Source organism: Gavia stellata, chromosome 4, assembly GCF_030936135.1.
Source record: "Gavia stellata isolate bGavSte3 chromosome 4, bGavSte3.hap2, whole genome shotgun sequence".
Classification (NCBI taxonomy): domain Eukaryota; kingdom Metazoa; phylum Chordata; class Aves; order Gaviiformes; family Gaviidae; genus Gavia; species Gavia stellata.
This window is the reverse complement of record NC_082597.1, coordinates 60,069,415-60,085,912: the sequence shown is the minus strand read 5'-3', so window position 1 is coordinate 60,085,912 and position 16,498 is coordinate 60,069,415. Positions and strand designations below refer to the sequence as shown.

The window sequence follows — 16,498 nt, the reverse complement described above, 5'->3', positions numbered from 1 at the left end:
TAATTACTTTATGGTTTGAGTAAGTGATTCCCCCCCCAACCCGAACTCTCCTTTCTTCATATTCATTCCTTTTGAAAGGGCATCCAGATAAAAAAGCTAACTATTTAAAAATGTAATACTGATACCCGATCAGAGTGTGTGTACTTACGGTGTTACACACTCATGCTTAAGGAATGCAGGGAAGTTGAGTGTTGCCAGTAACAGACTTGGGCTTATTCAACAAGATACTTAAGATTCTACCACTGCTACTAGAAAGAAATATCCTTAGCAAAACATAATGTGATCAGATGCAATTCAACCAGGGCAACCAGAATTTTCTGATAGCAAGTAAAATTCTAAGCTGCTAAACCACATATTCCATTGGTGGAGAAACTGTACTGATTTTAGCCATTTAGTATCTTCTAGTTAAGTATAACTGGGGTTACAATCACGTGGGTTAGAATTAGTTTTAGCCAGGGAGAGTATCTTAGCCAGCAGTTCTCCCCCAAGTCCCCAAACCAGCAAGATGAGAAAAAAGGGATGACGTGAAACCAGAATTGTATGAGTAACATTTGTGCCTGTCTTTCTTTACCTTGAGCTCATCTGCATCATAGAAGTCTACGCGCACAGCAGGGACCATCCATGTCTGGAACAGAGTCGCCAGGATCTGTTTGGCAATTGCATCTGCGATGAGGTGGAAGTGGAGTGGGTTTCGCCTGATATGAGAAGGGAGAGAAATGCATTAGTCCGAAGGTTTCTAGTTCCTATTGTAAAAGGACAACATCAGAACTTACAAAGCTTTATCTATGTCTAAGGTCTCAAGGTAAAGTGTACAGCATGTTCAGTGGAGTCCTGCTCTGTGGCCAAAATGCTGAGACACTTACAATTTGAATAAACATGACAATTAGAAATACTGGATCAGGTTCTGGGTGGTTGTAAATAAATACACTTCCTTTGACTTCAGTGGAATGTGATGATTTGTAACAGCTAAGGATCTGGTCCCTTCTACCAGCTCCTTAAAAGAAGACCAAGTTAATACCATTTTGTGGACTTGAGCTGTGAAAGTGAATGCTTTCAGTTTTCTAGGTCAATCTGGTAATTTATCTTTGTGGCAAGAACAACTGTCTGTGGAGAAGTGGGGGGAGGGAAGGTTAAAAAAATAATCGTCTGAATGAGGTGAAATTCCAGGACCATTGAGTTTACACGCATCTTTTCTGCAAAGTAAACGGGGTATCAACAGCTGTCCTACAGGAACTCAAAATTAGATGTTTCAGGTGAGTGCCTTCTAGCTACTGCCATAGTGAATAGAATGGAGATTGTAAATTTCCCCACAAACCTTGCTCCTAAGAGGGATGGAGGATTGAAAAAAAGCAGGAACAAAGAAAATATTTCACTTCAGAACACCAGATTTGGGTTCACCTCTGTACCTATAGGACTTGTGCTAAGTCAAAAGCTTCACAAGAAGATGAGTGAAGCCAGTATCAGCGTAAGTGGCAAGGTTTGACAAGGTGTATGGTTTTTTTATAGTAATGTGTACTTGGACATTACAAATACCATGTTTAAATCCCTTAACCTTGCTTCTCTCTTTGAGGTACAGTAAGCAACCAAGTCTGGTCTTTACTCAGCTTCTGCTGTAGGACTATGAAAACCTGCCAGTGGAAGTTAGTCACGATTTGTAGTCTTCCATGTTTATCCCTAGCTTAGCAGCTTTCCCTGTTAGCAGAGAAGGACAGAGTTTGCAAAAGCCACTAAGAAGACAGATGGTTTATTTAGACTTTAGCATAGGCTCAACCTTTCTTCAATTCCTAGGGTGGAAGAGTGGAGTCTCATTTCTGTGAAATTTATAAAGGTGAATGGGTGTACTTGCTAACTGATATTTTTCATCTAAAAAGAGGAGCATTTAGTTACAGATGCTGGTTAAAGTGGAAGACGACCGATGCTACTATATTCTCCTGTGTGAATGAGAAGTGAGGAAATCTATGTCAGTTCAGGTCAATTTACTTCCATGACACTTTTGGGCGTAACCCAAAAGATGGTTATTTCTTTCTCCATTTCCTGCATTAATGAACAAGATGTGCTTTTCTCTTTAATGCTACTCTTCTTGCTTTGATGAGTAATACTGTTTCTCACTGAATAAAGTCCACAAGAAAACGTAAAAATGCGTATCATGGTTTATAGTATCATAACACACCTCTCAGCTGAAACAGGAGATTCTTGTGAGAAGCAATGTATGCCTGGATTTTGCAGTGTTAGAAATACTGCACCTAAGATCCAATCCAATACCCAGGGATGTCAGTGAAGCTGTTGTATTGGCTTCAAGGGCACTGTGGATCAAATTACGTGCTTACAAGAAAAGCAGAAAAAGGCTGGTTAGAAGCCTTATATATAGATAATCATTACGGCAGAATAAACCCGCAGTTGATCTGTGTTTAACAATATCCAAAACACTAAGCAACAACATGCTTTCCAAAAAGACAAAGCTCTTTAGATCTCCAGCTTGTCCTGGATTGAGGAGGGGAGAGGGAAGGGCGTAGGCTGCTAGCTGCTGAGCGTCCCATTACCAAGCTAAAGGGATCACAGCAATTATTTCTGCTTCACCAGCCCAGCAGGAGGGAAGAAGAGGACATCCCGGCTCATGCAGATTCCGCAGTAACCAGGCACCTTGCCAAGAAAAAATCAGGAAATAGCAGTGATCAGGAAATACATTTCATTAGCAGAGAAAAGGCCAAGAGAAACAAAGTACAACACTAGTAGCTTTGGGTACAGGCAAAGCACTATCTTAAGGCAAATAGGTGTTGAACGTCAACATACACGTTCCACACAGGTCCCTCTGCTTAGCAGGGGCTGAGTCTGGTATCTGGCAGGACTATTTCCCAGCTGATGTTCTTTAGTAATTTCTTTTCCTTTTTTCCAGGGTCATTTATCTATATATTGCAAAGTAGAATAAGAAGAGTAAAAAATCAGTTAAAAACAAGAAAGCTACATCTTCTTTCAAACCATCATTTAGTTAAATGGAATTGATATAAAACATTTGAAGATGAAACACACTAGTTGAAAAGAAAAAATCTGAAACAAAGACACTCAGATGTTCAGTAGCAGTTTATACTTATCTGAATGACCCAGAGTGTATGAAACTTAAATGGGAACAAGTGGGTGACATTTTCTTTAGTTCAGCTTCTACTGGGAAAAAGAAAAAAGGAGTAGTTGTACTCCTATACAGAAATCTCTTTAAAGTTGTTAGCCTCATGGTAAAGATTCAGCTGGAAGGAAAGTATTTGTCAGGGGCAAAGCAGAAGATTATCACTTACAGAAATATATCCCCAAAACAGAATAGTGACCTGCTAACATCTACAATTAAATGTGCATCACTCACAGAAAACTTTAGAAAGGCTTTAGTTATGTGAAATGTGAGTTTTAGCATGGTGCTAGAAGCCAACAGAGCACAGAGTCAAACCTGGAAGACCTTCTAAAGGTAACGGTACTAGCATACACACATATGACATGTTTTACCTCTTCTGGTGTCTGCAATATGCAAAGCCTAAAAGATATGGATTGCTTCAAAGTGTTTATGAAACAAGTTTAGAAGCTTAAAGATCAACCAGCATGCATTGTAAAAGATACAGAAGAGATTCTGTAAGATGAGAAATCTTTCTCAAGAGATATGAGAAAGGGATGCCATCTTTCCTCTTAATTATTAGCCAACATGACTGAATCACTGGCTGTAAGAATTAGGGGTGACAATCAGAATATTGTGAAGGATTCCACTGAAAGCTACATTTCATTAGACTCAGATGTTTTGCTGTACCATTTGGTGTCAGTGAAAGCTATTCCATTCTTCAGATTGGTCTTTTTCCAGGACAGAGACATTTTGGGATATGAGGTTTATAAAACTGAAATCAAACTGTATTGCTCCTATGATAAGTTAAGGGATAGCTACGTGGAGAGCTATCCTTCACAGGCATTTAGCAGCTACAGTTTAAAAAGTCTGGGAGATACCCGAGTCTTACAGAGGAAGGCTGGAGAGTCCCTCACTTGGTTAACAAGGAAGGGTGGCATGGCCTTTGAAGAATTTTAACGAGGTGCTGAAGACACTGAAGTTTGCTAGTGGAAGTTGATAGGCATGAAACTGGAAAAACATGATGCTCTGGTTAAAGAAAAAACCGACTTCTTTCTGTTGTGAAGGTAGATCAAGTTATGAAAAGGATTTCAATGCTGTGGTTTCCTGCAATAGCAGGGGAGTTAATGAGATGACCAAACAGGTTATTTCCAGTTCCCTGAGCCTCAGGACTTCAGTGCAGGACATTTTTCTTTGGTTGAAGGGAACCTGGAATCAAGTCTCAGAGAAAGTGATGACCAACACAAACCTTCTCTTCTCTCATTCCAAATGTGAGATGGACTTCCTTTGACTTCAACTTCTCTAACCAACTCAAAGCACAGCTGTATGTTGTGTTTATTTTTAACATATATGTTATCCCATATAACTCATTTTCCACTGAGCACATCAAGACAATGAAAGAACCACACACGGTAGAGGTTGGTTATATCTTGTACTGCTAGAAAGCACTATACTGTAAATGGTGACAGTATATGCAACTGTGGAATAATATAGGTCAATATATGACAATTTTGATAAACTTATCTTACAAAATTAATAGCTTTTGGAAAATTCCCAGCATTCATGTGAATTCTTATGTTGGAAGTTAAGGTTTCTAGTGTCCCGGGTTTGAAAACAGACAGCCCTTGAACTCTGAGCCCCAGGTCTTCCAGATTCCTCACTATAGAAGTAGGTATTGAAACAGCCAGATAATTTCTCCCAAGGTCCAGAAACCACTTAATCTCATTTACCTCAAAGTATTTGAACATCTGAATTTTTACCAACTACAACTTTTCACAGTTTCTGCTACATGGAAAATGCTGACGCGCTAATGTCTTAATGTGGAAGAATGCCATTTCAAAATATGGGTATTTCCCATCAAGTGGAAACTCAAGCTTTTAACCACTCTATTCAGAAAACTGGAAATGTTCATATATTAAATTATTTCCACTTATCTTAAGATCAGAACACAATCTGACAAAGTAAACCATATGTAAAGAGCACACATTTATTTTCCTAAATCGCTTTCCTGAAAAGTGAATGAAAAGAGATTCTGGCCAAGATTTTCAAGCATGGATGCTTAAATACAGGCTCTTAGACCTAAATATAGAAGCTTAAATGAATGCTCTCATTTTTAGAATTGCTGAGGTCATATAAAGTTTAGTAAAATGAAAAGAAGTCAGTAATTTTAAAAGTCAGGCTATGAATTTAGAAGCCTATTCTGAGGTACCCATTTCTATTTTTTTTTTATTATTATGTCTTATTTTTACATTTCAAAACTGATCTGCTCGCTCAAGCATTTGTGGCCCATTCTTTTTGAATAGCCACTGCCACAGAGTTAAATACAAAAATCTTCAACTGAAAAAGGGAGTAGTGAACCAAGACTCACTCTTTCTTTCTGTATTATTCCATAGCTCAATTGTTAGCAATTCAAAAAGCAGCTGCTTGGTTGCACAGTTCTTTCTCTTTAACACAGGAATTTTATTTTCTAAGAATATAAAAAGGTCAGTAGCCCAGTGGGTTTATTTCCAAAACCTATACTTTATTAAGGGAAGCACAACAAGGTAATACCTTTTATATCTGTAACAAATGGTTACAAGAACTTCAAACAGAAATTATAAAAGGCAGCTTGGGAAATTTTTATTTTCCTAATGCCCATATGGCAATCCCTTTCTCACATGGGGAGAATTTTAATGTGGAAATCATTACAGATTTTTCATACCCCTTCACATCCAGTAGTGATTAAAATGCTCCCCAAACTATTGGAGAGATCTTAAAGATGCACTAGCTGCCTCATTGATGGATCTTCTTGTTTTGTGTTAATTTACAGAAGCACTTTGGGAAATAATAAGAGATTTAATGCATAGATTTTTTTTTAAACATTGCTTTCTCGATTATGCCTCCATTGTTAGGACAGCTAGAAAATACAAAAAGAGGTGTGTATTATTGATGCATCTATACGGATCAGAGAAACCAGTACATGCTTTACAGTTTTTACCAGAAGAAACTCCCACAAATTAGGCTGACATGTTAGAAAAGTTGGAATCAATGACAGAGGTTTTAAATTCTCCGATTAACTCCATTAAGGCAAAGTGGTCTCCATGGAATACAGCCATTAGATTACATAAGCTTTAATTACTAGCCAGTGTTGACTTGTGACTCTTACTTGGAAATTACATGTCATTCTTTTATTTAATTTAGATTTTCATTTGGTTTGCCTTATTCTACTTGCTCTAAGAAAAAAAGTTTATTATTCATACAGCAATCTATAACAAAGTTCAATATCCTAATCTTAAAAATGCTTAGACATATGCTTATCTTTAAGGTTATAAGCAGCCTTCTTAAAGCAAAGAGGTTACTTCGTATTAGAAAGCATTTGTCTAGTTGACTGGTTTTGTTTGCACTACGAAACCCCATCATCATTACTATGCCACTATTGCTGTTGGATAGATGGAGCGTACAGCTAAAGAAGTAACCATAACGACTTCTCCAAAGAAGAGGGACCAACATAGGACAAAAATAAAAAAGGCAGTATTAGCTGGCACAAAAGAGAAGTTAACTTTTCACAGATTCTCAGGTTGACCTAACTGCCAGCTACATGTTATAATAGTGTAATTTTGGTCTTTCTTTGTTCCCAAATGAAACATGGTTTTTAGCATGTCTTTGGAAAAGATAAGATTACATTAAAAATCATTTTATCTCTTACTCAAGGTAAGACTTACCTAAGCAGAGACAGACATGATCTTTGTAATACGAAACTGTAACTCGTGGGCTGTTTCTGTGGCACTTGAAGCTTTACAATTTTCAGAAACAGAGTAAAACTTTGAAAATGACCAATGTAACTTGGACAAGTAGTTGCAAAAGTTTCAAGGAGAGTTATTAGCCACAGGACACTGCTTCAGTTTTGAAAAAGAAATGCAGATACTTTTTGCATACTGCTATATGCATTGTTTCCAAAAGCACCTGCATTTCATTTTGCCTATTTGACCCAATATCTTTAATTTTATTTTTTAGTCCTTTGCTTGGGTAAAACTAAAGTTAAGTTCCACTTAGGACACAGTGATATGAGCTTGGCTGTGTTAAACTGGCTCAGAAAGAAGATTTTTTGCCCCTGCAAAAGATTTATAAAATCTGTTGTAATTAGGAACTAGATGCCCGAGAGACGAAAGCAGGAAAGTTACAGACTAGGACTAAGTACTCATTCTACAAGATTCCCTCTGTGCAGCACTGCCAATGCATATTTATCACAGTCTGCAAACCCTGCACTATCCCAGCTCTGCTGAGTCTCCTCCTGAGAACAGACTGTCAGTTGTGTCAAACTAGGTGTTAAAAGCTGCTGGGATTTTGTGGCTTGAACATACGTTTTCTAAAGACAAAACTGGAATCAAACTCCTTTTCCAGTAGGAATGAAACACATTTCCGAACTATGGTGTTCTTATAAGGAATCAGCCACACCACCCCTTCCCTCTCCCCACTCTCGAACCTGAAGACAGATATAGTTTCTCAAATGGTTTGAACAAGTAGCTTGCCTAGGTCTCACAATATTTATAGTATGACCAGAATCAGAAACTTGCTTTTTTAGACCTGGGGAGAGCTGAAATGTTCAATATGCAGGACTTGCTGTACATTCATGCAAGACAGAAGAGACAGAACACTCCACCTATAGAAACTCCTGTAGCTTTTATTCTTAATGACCCAGCACCCCTGCTGTTTTGTGTCTCTCTATCTAGCACTCGGGCTCAAAGCTGGGGGTATAACAAATATGTTAATGCATGGAGGGAAGATGATTAGACTGACATGCCCTCCTTTTCTCAGAATTCTTCTATTAGAGAAGTAGGGATTCCCTACAGAAGTATGGAATTTAGGCACCTCTTTTCGTATCAAAATGCACAGCTAAAACATCCTTTAATTACTAAACTAGATGGAAATGCTAATAAAAGCACATGACATCTCCATGAATCCCAGACAGATTCACTGAAATCAGTACCGTTACAACAAACGCCAAGTGATGTGCAGCAGGAACAGACGAGGATTTAAGTGTGGTTGCTTTGAGGGACCAGTTGTTTAACCAGTAGATTGTATTCAGGGTGTTGCAGGGCAGGATTGAGGTGTAATGGTACAGCTGCTCAAGGAGAATCCACACTGTGCCTGGCTACATAGTAACAGCTGACTTCTACACAAGCGTCTTTCAATTGTACAATGCACTCTCTTACACGCTTGTTACTGGCAAATTCTAGCTGTATCAGGTTTGGTTGAACACTGATCATCAGAAACTTCAAAAAGGAAAAAAAAAATATCTCTTTTACAATATGTTTCGAGGCATGTTCTGTTCTTGCAAAACTATATTTGAGATTGAATGTGGTGGTCCTACAAATGAAGGACCAGTAGTCTAACTTTAGAGATTAGGATTGAACAAGCAAACTTCTTCTCCACTAGAAACATACAGTCCTTTCAAATGTCTGTTTTTCTTGGCTTATTGGACAATGCCAGCTAGGATGCATTCCCTGGTGCACATTTAGGGGTTGGAAGAAGAGACATTTCCATGCCTGTTTTCACTGATGACCCTCAAGTCAGATGGTGAACTTGCTACTGATGTCATGAAGTATCCACCGTCTGAACCAAACACATCCAACTTTCCTAACTCATTCCTCCTAATGCAGTATCATGACCTGTCTCCATCCTTCTTTCCTACAATTAAATAGATCCTATCAATTAAAAGAAGCTTTCTTTCCAATCATCATAATTTTTGAAGTGCCTACCAGTCTCCAAGATAACATTGCTTGCGCATGGCAACCAATGCAAGGAATCTTGGTTCTAAATGAATTTTCAGCTGAGTTTGTTGTTTGTTTGTTGTTTATTCTCCAGGCTTCTTCACCATTGCTACTCCAAAGATAAAGATCCAAGAAAGGATTGTTTCTGAGGCATGGACCTCTGCACATGTAGCCGTAGCATCAACAGAGAAGCCTGTGTTTTCTAGAAGATAAGGAAGAAATGTCTGTAAGAAGCTCTGTCTCTTCTTTGACAACATATTCCCTTTCTAGCGAACAATTTAATGCCTAGTGAGAAAAGCTAGTTCTAGGCAGGAATGGACTTAGATTTTTCTTTAAGTATATTTTGAGCAAACAAGCGAGATAGGTTATCTTGAATGTAACTAACTGTACTAAAGTTTCATTAGCTATACTGGACTTTATCTTGATCACTTCTGCTGAGCTAGACAAATCCTTTGAGATGAGCCTGCTAGCCAAACAGCGAATATGTTCTTGACAAGGGCAGAATCCACCAGACTTAGAAATACCCATGTTACTTCCCTTTGTTTTGATTTCATATTTTTAATTAGATATATTTCCAAATTACATAATTCTGCTATATAATGGCAGAATTGTTTATAAGTTTGCTAATTGTTCAGATGAATGGCTTATGTAAAACAGGGACATTTCCTTTAAGTAGCACAAAAAGAGACTGTTTAAACCTTTGAGCTGTGAGATTCCTATTATTTACAGCACATTTTGAAACCTACAGAATATTAGAGTCTTCTCAAAACAGATGCAAGTACTAGGAGAGAAAAATGGGGAGAAGCTAACCACTAGGATAACTCGTATCACCATAAAAATGCGTATTTGCAAGAAATCCCTTAGAAACAACAATCAAAATAGACAAAACCCTACACATCTTTGCAATATAAAGCCAGTTTACACTGAATAATTCAAAAGTCTAATTGGAAGTAGATACAGTTTTAAAATTTAACAGGATTTTAACGTTCAGAAAAATTCTGCACAGAGCATCATACACGTTTTTACTGTTGTTTTGCTTTTGTTAAGTTTATGTTAGCATTGTTTTTCCTGCTCCTAGCCCTCATCTAACATGAACATGCTACTTCTGGAAAGACTTGCAACGGCTATGTGTTGATAGTGAAATGTGCTCTCATACTTTGGAGAATTTCCCCTCTCCACCTGCACTCTAGTCAACTTCTTAAATAATATTTACTGAGTCTTTTTCCACATTGTACAAGGTGAGCATTTACATTCTTTTATGACGCTTACCAAAAATGGGTAATAGTTAAAATGGTGTACTAAAACCATTGTAAGGGTGTGATTACTAAGACTGTTCCAGCAGCGGACTGGAGGCAAACATAAGGAGGAAGTTAGGGGACTGGAATGCCCCACTCCAGCTAGCTATAGAAAGATATTAGCACACAACATGAACAAGAATCATCCTCCGTCGTATAAAATATCATTCAATATAAAGCAGTGTATTGAAACTACCTTCTTAGTAAACTCTTTATACTTTACGCATGTTTTATTAGTCTATTTGTCCTGTTTGAGTCAAACAGTCTGATTAGTCTCTCATGTCCCTACTTTGATCCATTTTCTGCAACACTGTTGGAAAACATCTCTGAGAGACATTACTAAACTGGATAAGGGATATACACATATGCCCACACACAGTTTAATACCATTTCTCTTTTTCTGGAGCTGCTGTTTATTAAGGGAATTGGTTGTTTTGTCTTCCTTGTACATTTATGCCTCTTTATTTTGGGATCTAACTGTGCTCCATGTGCTAAAACCAGGTTGCAAATGCTGTTATTATTATTATTGACAACATTCAGGAGTGTGCAGATGCTTTACAGTACAGATGGATACTGTCACTATTCCCACAATGCAACAGGAGTAGCAGGTGGATCTCTGATCCCTCTAATTCACTGTAGAAATCTTTACACAGGTGAATCTATTTGTGGTGGTCATAAATTTCGTGCTTCCTTCCTTCCAAAGAAAAAGCAACCAGGGAAGGGAATCTGACTTTCTTTTGAAGTAAGAGAGCAAATGTAAAAAGAGCTTATTTAGCCATAATCAGATATACAATATACAAGAAAAGAAAGCTACCTTTACCTGTGAAATAAGACAGACTTGACAAGTGTGACAACATCCCGACTGGCATTGTACCCTGCACAGACAATGGCAACATGGATGGTCTGTGGGAGAAAAGGAACAAAAAGAACAAAAATTAAAGCCTGCTCCTGTGTTCTATCATTCATTAAGGAAAGCACATACATGACAGTGCTATTATTTAGTGCAGCAATTGTTAAAGATTTGAGTGGGCGTTTTGCAGCTGTTTGCAGCCCACTTGAGGCAGTTTGTTAAAAACATCTTAATTGAGTTATAACACCATCATCATTCCAAAGTCATTACTATCCCTAAATTACATCAGATGTCTGAACAGAATCGCATTTATTAGCTAAGAACATATGTGTGTGTATGTGTACATACACATATACCCATTTCGCAGCACACAAAATTCTGCATATGCAAACATGCAGACACTTTAACCTTCTGAACTGAATTTTAAAATTATGTCTGATAATTAGAAGCAGATATGCTCTTAGAAATTTTGCATTATTTCCGTCTTAAGGACAGCTACTAAGGAGAGGGAGAGCAAGCTCTGATGAATGCGTATGTGTGGGACAATTGGTTTGCCAGGGGCTAGGTGCATCCCAGTGATAAGACAGGACACGAGCTGTGAAGGCAGGTGGTCACTTCCCTGCTTGTGACTAGTAGTACGGGCAGTGTTAATGTGAAGTTAAATACAACTCCCACACACATTCTTCCCACCCCAGCACCTTGGCAAATTACCACTTATTCTGTACCTTCTTACCTCCCTTTTTAATATGAGGCAGAGGTTTACTCATCTCTTCAAGAGGAAAGGGAAAATTGAAAAGGCGCTACTAGTCATTATTATTAAGGTAGTAAGTAATAATTTGAAAAATGTTGTTAAGTTACTCTTCTCTGGTTTTAAAATTAGCCATTGCTATTCCCTGGGGACAAAAGAAAATTAATCTTAGCAAGTTCTGACCCCAGCTTCTGCATTTTTCTATTTCTTAGTGGTCACAGAAACGAAGGAGAGTTCACCATGCTGGAAGCACAAAGCTGCGACTGGGGACACAGCTGTGAAACTGCAGGGAAGCCTTATTTGGCTTCCATTTAGTTAGCTGTTTCTCACACACACAGCTTTCATTTTCCACAGAAAGCCCACTACGCACATAACAAATGGGGAATTCTGCCTCCTCACGTCGTCATAGATTCCCAAAGTCTGGCTTGTAATGGAAGCAGATTTACACAAGAGGTGGCATGTGTTGGGCACGTCTAAAGAATCCATAGCCCCATCGATTAACATCACCTGGTACAGGGCACAATTTGAATCATATAATTGCTAAGTGGCTGTGCCATTGTGCAATCCCCACATGAACATCGCAGCTGCCTCCAGCCCTAGTGTGCCTCACAAGCTGAGGCACATTGAAGATCTGAAGTTTTAAGAGGACTTGAATTAATAAGGCAACTGTCTGTCCAGAGAGGTGTGAGAAAGAAGGTATTGCAGTACATTATGGCAACAGCTCTGTGAGGTATTCAGCACTTTAAATTTATGTTAAAGTCAATGGGAGTTGAGCATGCTCAGCATTTTGCAAAAACTGATTGTGTTTCTCTCTTGTGATAACAATAGGCAAGAACAGAGGCTGCTTATTGACAACTTTTATTGCAGCAGTGGTTTGTACCATACTTATAGGCATGGGTTCCTGTGGGTGCAGATTCCTGACGCTGCCTGCACTGCCTCCTCTCTTGTCACCAGCTGGTCTTTTTCAGGCTTTTGGAAGGCCTAAGATCCTTCTGTTCAATGCCAATTAAAATCAAATTAACAGAGAATGGTTTCATGCCTGCTTTAAACACTTCACCTGAAGACACTGGACCAGACACAAACGTTTTATGGGCATTGACAGAATAGCACTGTTATACCACCGTCAACATCATTTTATACTACCTCTACTTGTCAGAAAACCTCTCCTCACAGCCTCTCTCTCCACCTTTCAAATCCCCACAAAATCAGAGTTTATTCTGCAAGGACTTCCTGCATCTGTTCTCCTTTTCCTAAAGCACTTTGTTTCAAAATTAAAAGTATGCTTTCCCTGGTGTCTTTTCACAGGTGCTGTTGTCTTGCACGCTGTTTCAGCCAGGGCACAGCGAGAAGACAGCACTTGCTGCTCTTCTGAATGTCCTTCTCCAGTTCAGAGACACAGGCATCCATATACCTTCCGCTCAGCCTCCCTGGGGTGTTTGATACTATTTATCAATTCTATTCCTGCCTGCAATAAGCTATAGGAAAGAGCAATAATCCTCAGAGAGAATAGAAACCTAGTCCTTTTTTTTCCAAAGTTTGTGCCCACAGCATGCTGCAAGACTCAGTCTGTTCCTCCTTTTCTTGATTCACTTACCTCTCCCACAGTGTTTAACTGTTAAACAAAATAGTGGGAAAATTGATAAGTAAACGTGAGCTCAACAACCTGAACTGTTTGCAGATGTTTGCATCCTAACTAAAAAGTTTTATTTGGATGTTTGGATAGAGAGCAGCTGGCTGTAGCCAAATCCTGGCAAGACAGGGCAATAGTGGCTGGAAGAAGGAAGCACTTCAAAGAACTTGCATCCTCCTGAGTATACTACTATAAGCATCAGCTCCCAGATTATGAAACTGGTTAGCAGCATCACAGCTCTCTCAAACTCGTCCTTTTCTGTCTGCAGATGGCTAGAAGACTGTATCCCCATCCCACCAGAATTGGGCACTGTGATTCATACAACCTCCAGACTCGATGACTGCAGCAAACACCTAGAAATAAAGCCAGATAAGCCAAGAATGTTCCAACTTCTGCAACATGCGGCAGCCTGTCTGCTTGGTTCAACATGCCTCTCCAAACATCTCACACGAAGGCACTGCATGCTACACTTGCTCCACACTGTTTACAGTCTGTGATAATTCTAGTTGTCAAACTCCAGCTTGGATATTCAGAAGTCACTGAGGGACTAAACTGAGCTCCTTGAAAGTGTCCATCCTCCTACGACACTCTTTTTAAATTGAATGATAGGCATGTTCATCACTAGTAGATGTTGCAAGAATTCTGGACACAGGCCATTCACCGGAGCTGCTTTTAGACAGATTAAATGATGATACATCTGGCTTTCCAGAGTCAATGAATTCTTCCTCTGCTTATACATACAGATATGAATAGCTAATCAAAACACCGTGGAAGTTAATGAAATTGTTCTTCCTACAGGTTGGGGATCAGGGACACAAAGAGAATTATTTTTGATTTTAAATAGTTTAGGGAGCACTCAAGCCCAGGTACTGAAAGGCATTTAAGGTAGTTAAGCTTCTTTAGGAAACGGAGTTTAAATAATCCAAGGTGCATGCTAACATGGTTTAGAAACTATTACTTTAGCCACTACAGACAAAGAAAAACTGTTTCTGAAAGCAGTATTTCATATAAGTACATTCTGAGGTAATATTAATGGGACGAAAATATCCAAAACCACATGAAGAACTGGGCCTTAGATCCCACGCTGGTGAGGAGTATAAGGTACCTAGATAAACAGATGTTATTTTTTTTCCTCTTCAGGCTACTTTTTGGAATGGGGAAATAATGAGCTTAACAAACGCTAATTAGTTCTTACAGCTAAAAATAATCTTCAGTAAAGCATTTCATACTTCAATAATTTTCCAGTAGTACTAGCCAGGCCTTCCATTGCAGTTGCTTAATCCTCCATAAATAATTATTGAATGTGGGTAAGAGATATTAAAAGCATGTTACAAAAATGTAAATATGCTACAAATGTTTCCCAGAGGCAGGTAAGATCTGCTTTTCCTGTGTTTTGTGGTGCTTAAGTTGCTGGGGGCCTGTTCTTTGTGGCTCTGGAGCACTACACACTTAACCCTATAGAGCAACACTGTTGAGAATAGTGACAATAAAAATACGCCTGTAAAAATGTTTCAAATGTTAAATATTCTGTTAACCTACTAAATGCTATACTGCTAATTAACCATTTTCATAGAATCATAGAATCATTTAGGTTGGAAAAGACCTTTAAGATCATCAAGTCCAGCCGTAAACCTAACCCTGCTAAGTCCACCACTAAACCATGTCCCTAAGCACCTCAACCACACATCTTTTAAATACCTCCAGGGATGGTGACTCCACCACCTCCCTGGGCAGCCTGTTCCAATGCCTGACAACCCTTTCAGTGAAGAAATTTTTCCTAATACCCAATCTAAACTTCCCCTGATGCAACTTGAGGCCATTTCCTCTTGTCCTATCACTTGTTACTTGGGAGAAGAGACCAGCACCCACCTCTCTACAACCTCCTTTCAGGTAGTTGTAAAGAGTGGTAAGGTCTCCCCTGAGCCTCCTCTTCTCCAGGTTAAACAATTTTCTCATATATAACCTCTTTTAAAAGTATTTATAAATGCACACTTAATTTAAACTAATCGTCCAGTTTATGGAGGCACAACTGGAAAGATACTGTGATAACATCGTAAGAAAGAGTGGTATCATTCTATTACCTTCCATAAGCATTATGATCTTCACCTGAAGCCTGTTATTTGTGCCTACGTCTGTGTAAGGACTACTCTTACCTATATTTCCAAAGTTTGTGTTAAAATTGTCTCCTACCGGGAAGGCATGACAGGGATCTGCTCCCTTCAGGGAGAAGACCTTTGGTTGGAACTCTGACTTTTTCTTGCAATATAATGCTGGTCCATTTTATAATATCAGAAGAGCTCTCCTGTGATGCAACAAAGTAGGAAGCAGTGGCTGGAATGCAACAAACCCACGATTTTTTTATGTAGATCACTATTATTATCACACAGATTATGCTTTATCAGGTATTTAATGTTCATTCATTGTAACTGCATTTTCAAAAGTTTTAATCATCACTAAAGACCATCCCAAATTAGATTCTGAAATGTCAGCTTCAGTAAATCTCAAAGAACTGCCTCAATGAAATAAACAACTTATTCCTAGCTCTCTTTGTCTCCCCCAGAGCCCCAGTCTTCTTCTCAGGACCCTTGTCTCTTTCTACTCAAGCTGTTGATTCTTGCTGTGATATATTCCAGGATGAGAGGCTAAAAAAGATTTAGTTTACACCGCTGAAACACTGAAAACAGAGGGTGAATGCACTCAAGATACCACTGACACAAACATGGAACCAGAATCTACAGTAATAGGATAAATGATGAGACCTCTGGCAAATCTGATAATAAGGAAGTTTAATTTTAACTTCCATTGCTGTTACTGAATTACTGAGTGAATTCCTTAAGAAAAAGAAGAAAAAGCTATTTCGTTATCAAAATAGTGTGTGGTGAGATAGGGGGTTGGCAAATAAAGTGAAGTTTCGTATTTTATATAACCATTGCCTCCAGCACAATGCTAAACCCCACTGAGCAAGTAAATTTATTGGCAAAGCACATTATAATCTGAACGGCCACTTAAACTATTCCTCCTTTAAGCTGCTATTTTTGTGTCCCAAATTGGTTGGTGCATTGAACAACCGAGAACTGAGATTCAGCTCATCACTGCATGGCATGATAATAAGGGAGAAGTGAAGTTTGCTT

At 38.7% G+C, this 16,498-nt stretch overlaps 1 protein-coding gene across 3 annotated transcripts in view; it reads right to left on the bottom strand.

Moving 5' to 3' along the window:
* The window catches only part of LARGE1 (LARGE xylosyl- and glucuronyltransferase 1), a 208,959-nt gene that overhangs the window by 136,429 nt on the left and 56,032 nt on the right, over positions 1-16,498 (bottom strand). For all 3 annotated transcript variants that reach the window (XM_059815933.1, XM_059815936.1, XM_059815935.1), the window contains exons 3-4: positions 10,960-11,042; positions 572-695 (exon numbers count right to left, since the gene is read on the bottom strand). In XM_059815933.1, the coding sequence (XP_059671916.1) occupies positions 572-695; positions 10,960-11,042 (207 nt within the window). The remainder of the gene's footprint in view (positions 1-571; positions 696-10,959; positions 11,043-16,498) is intronic.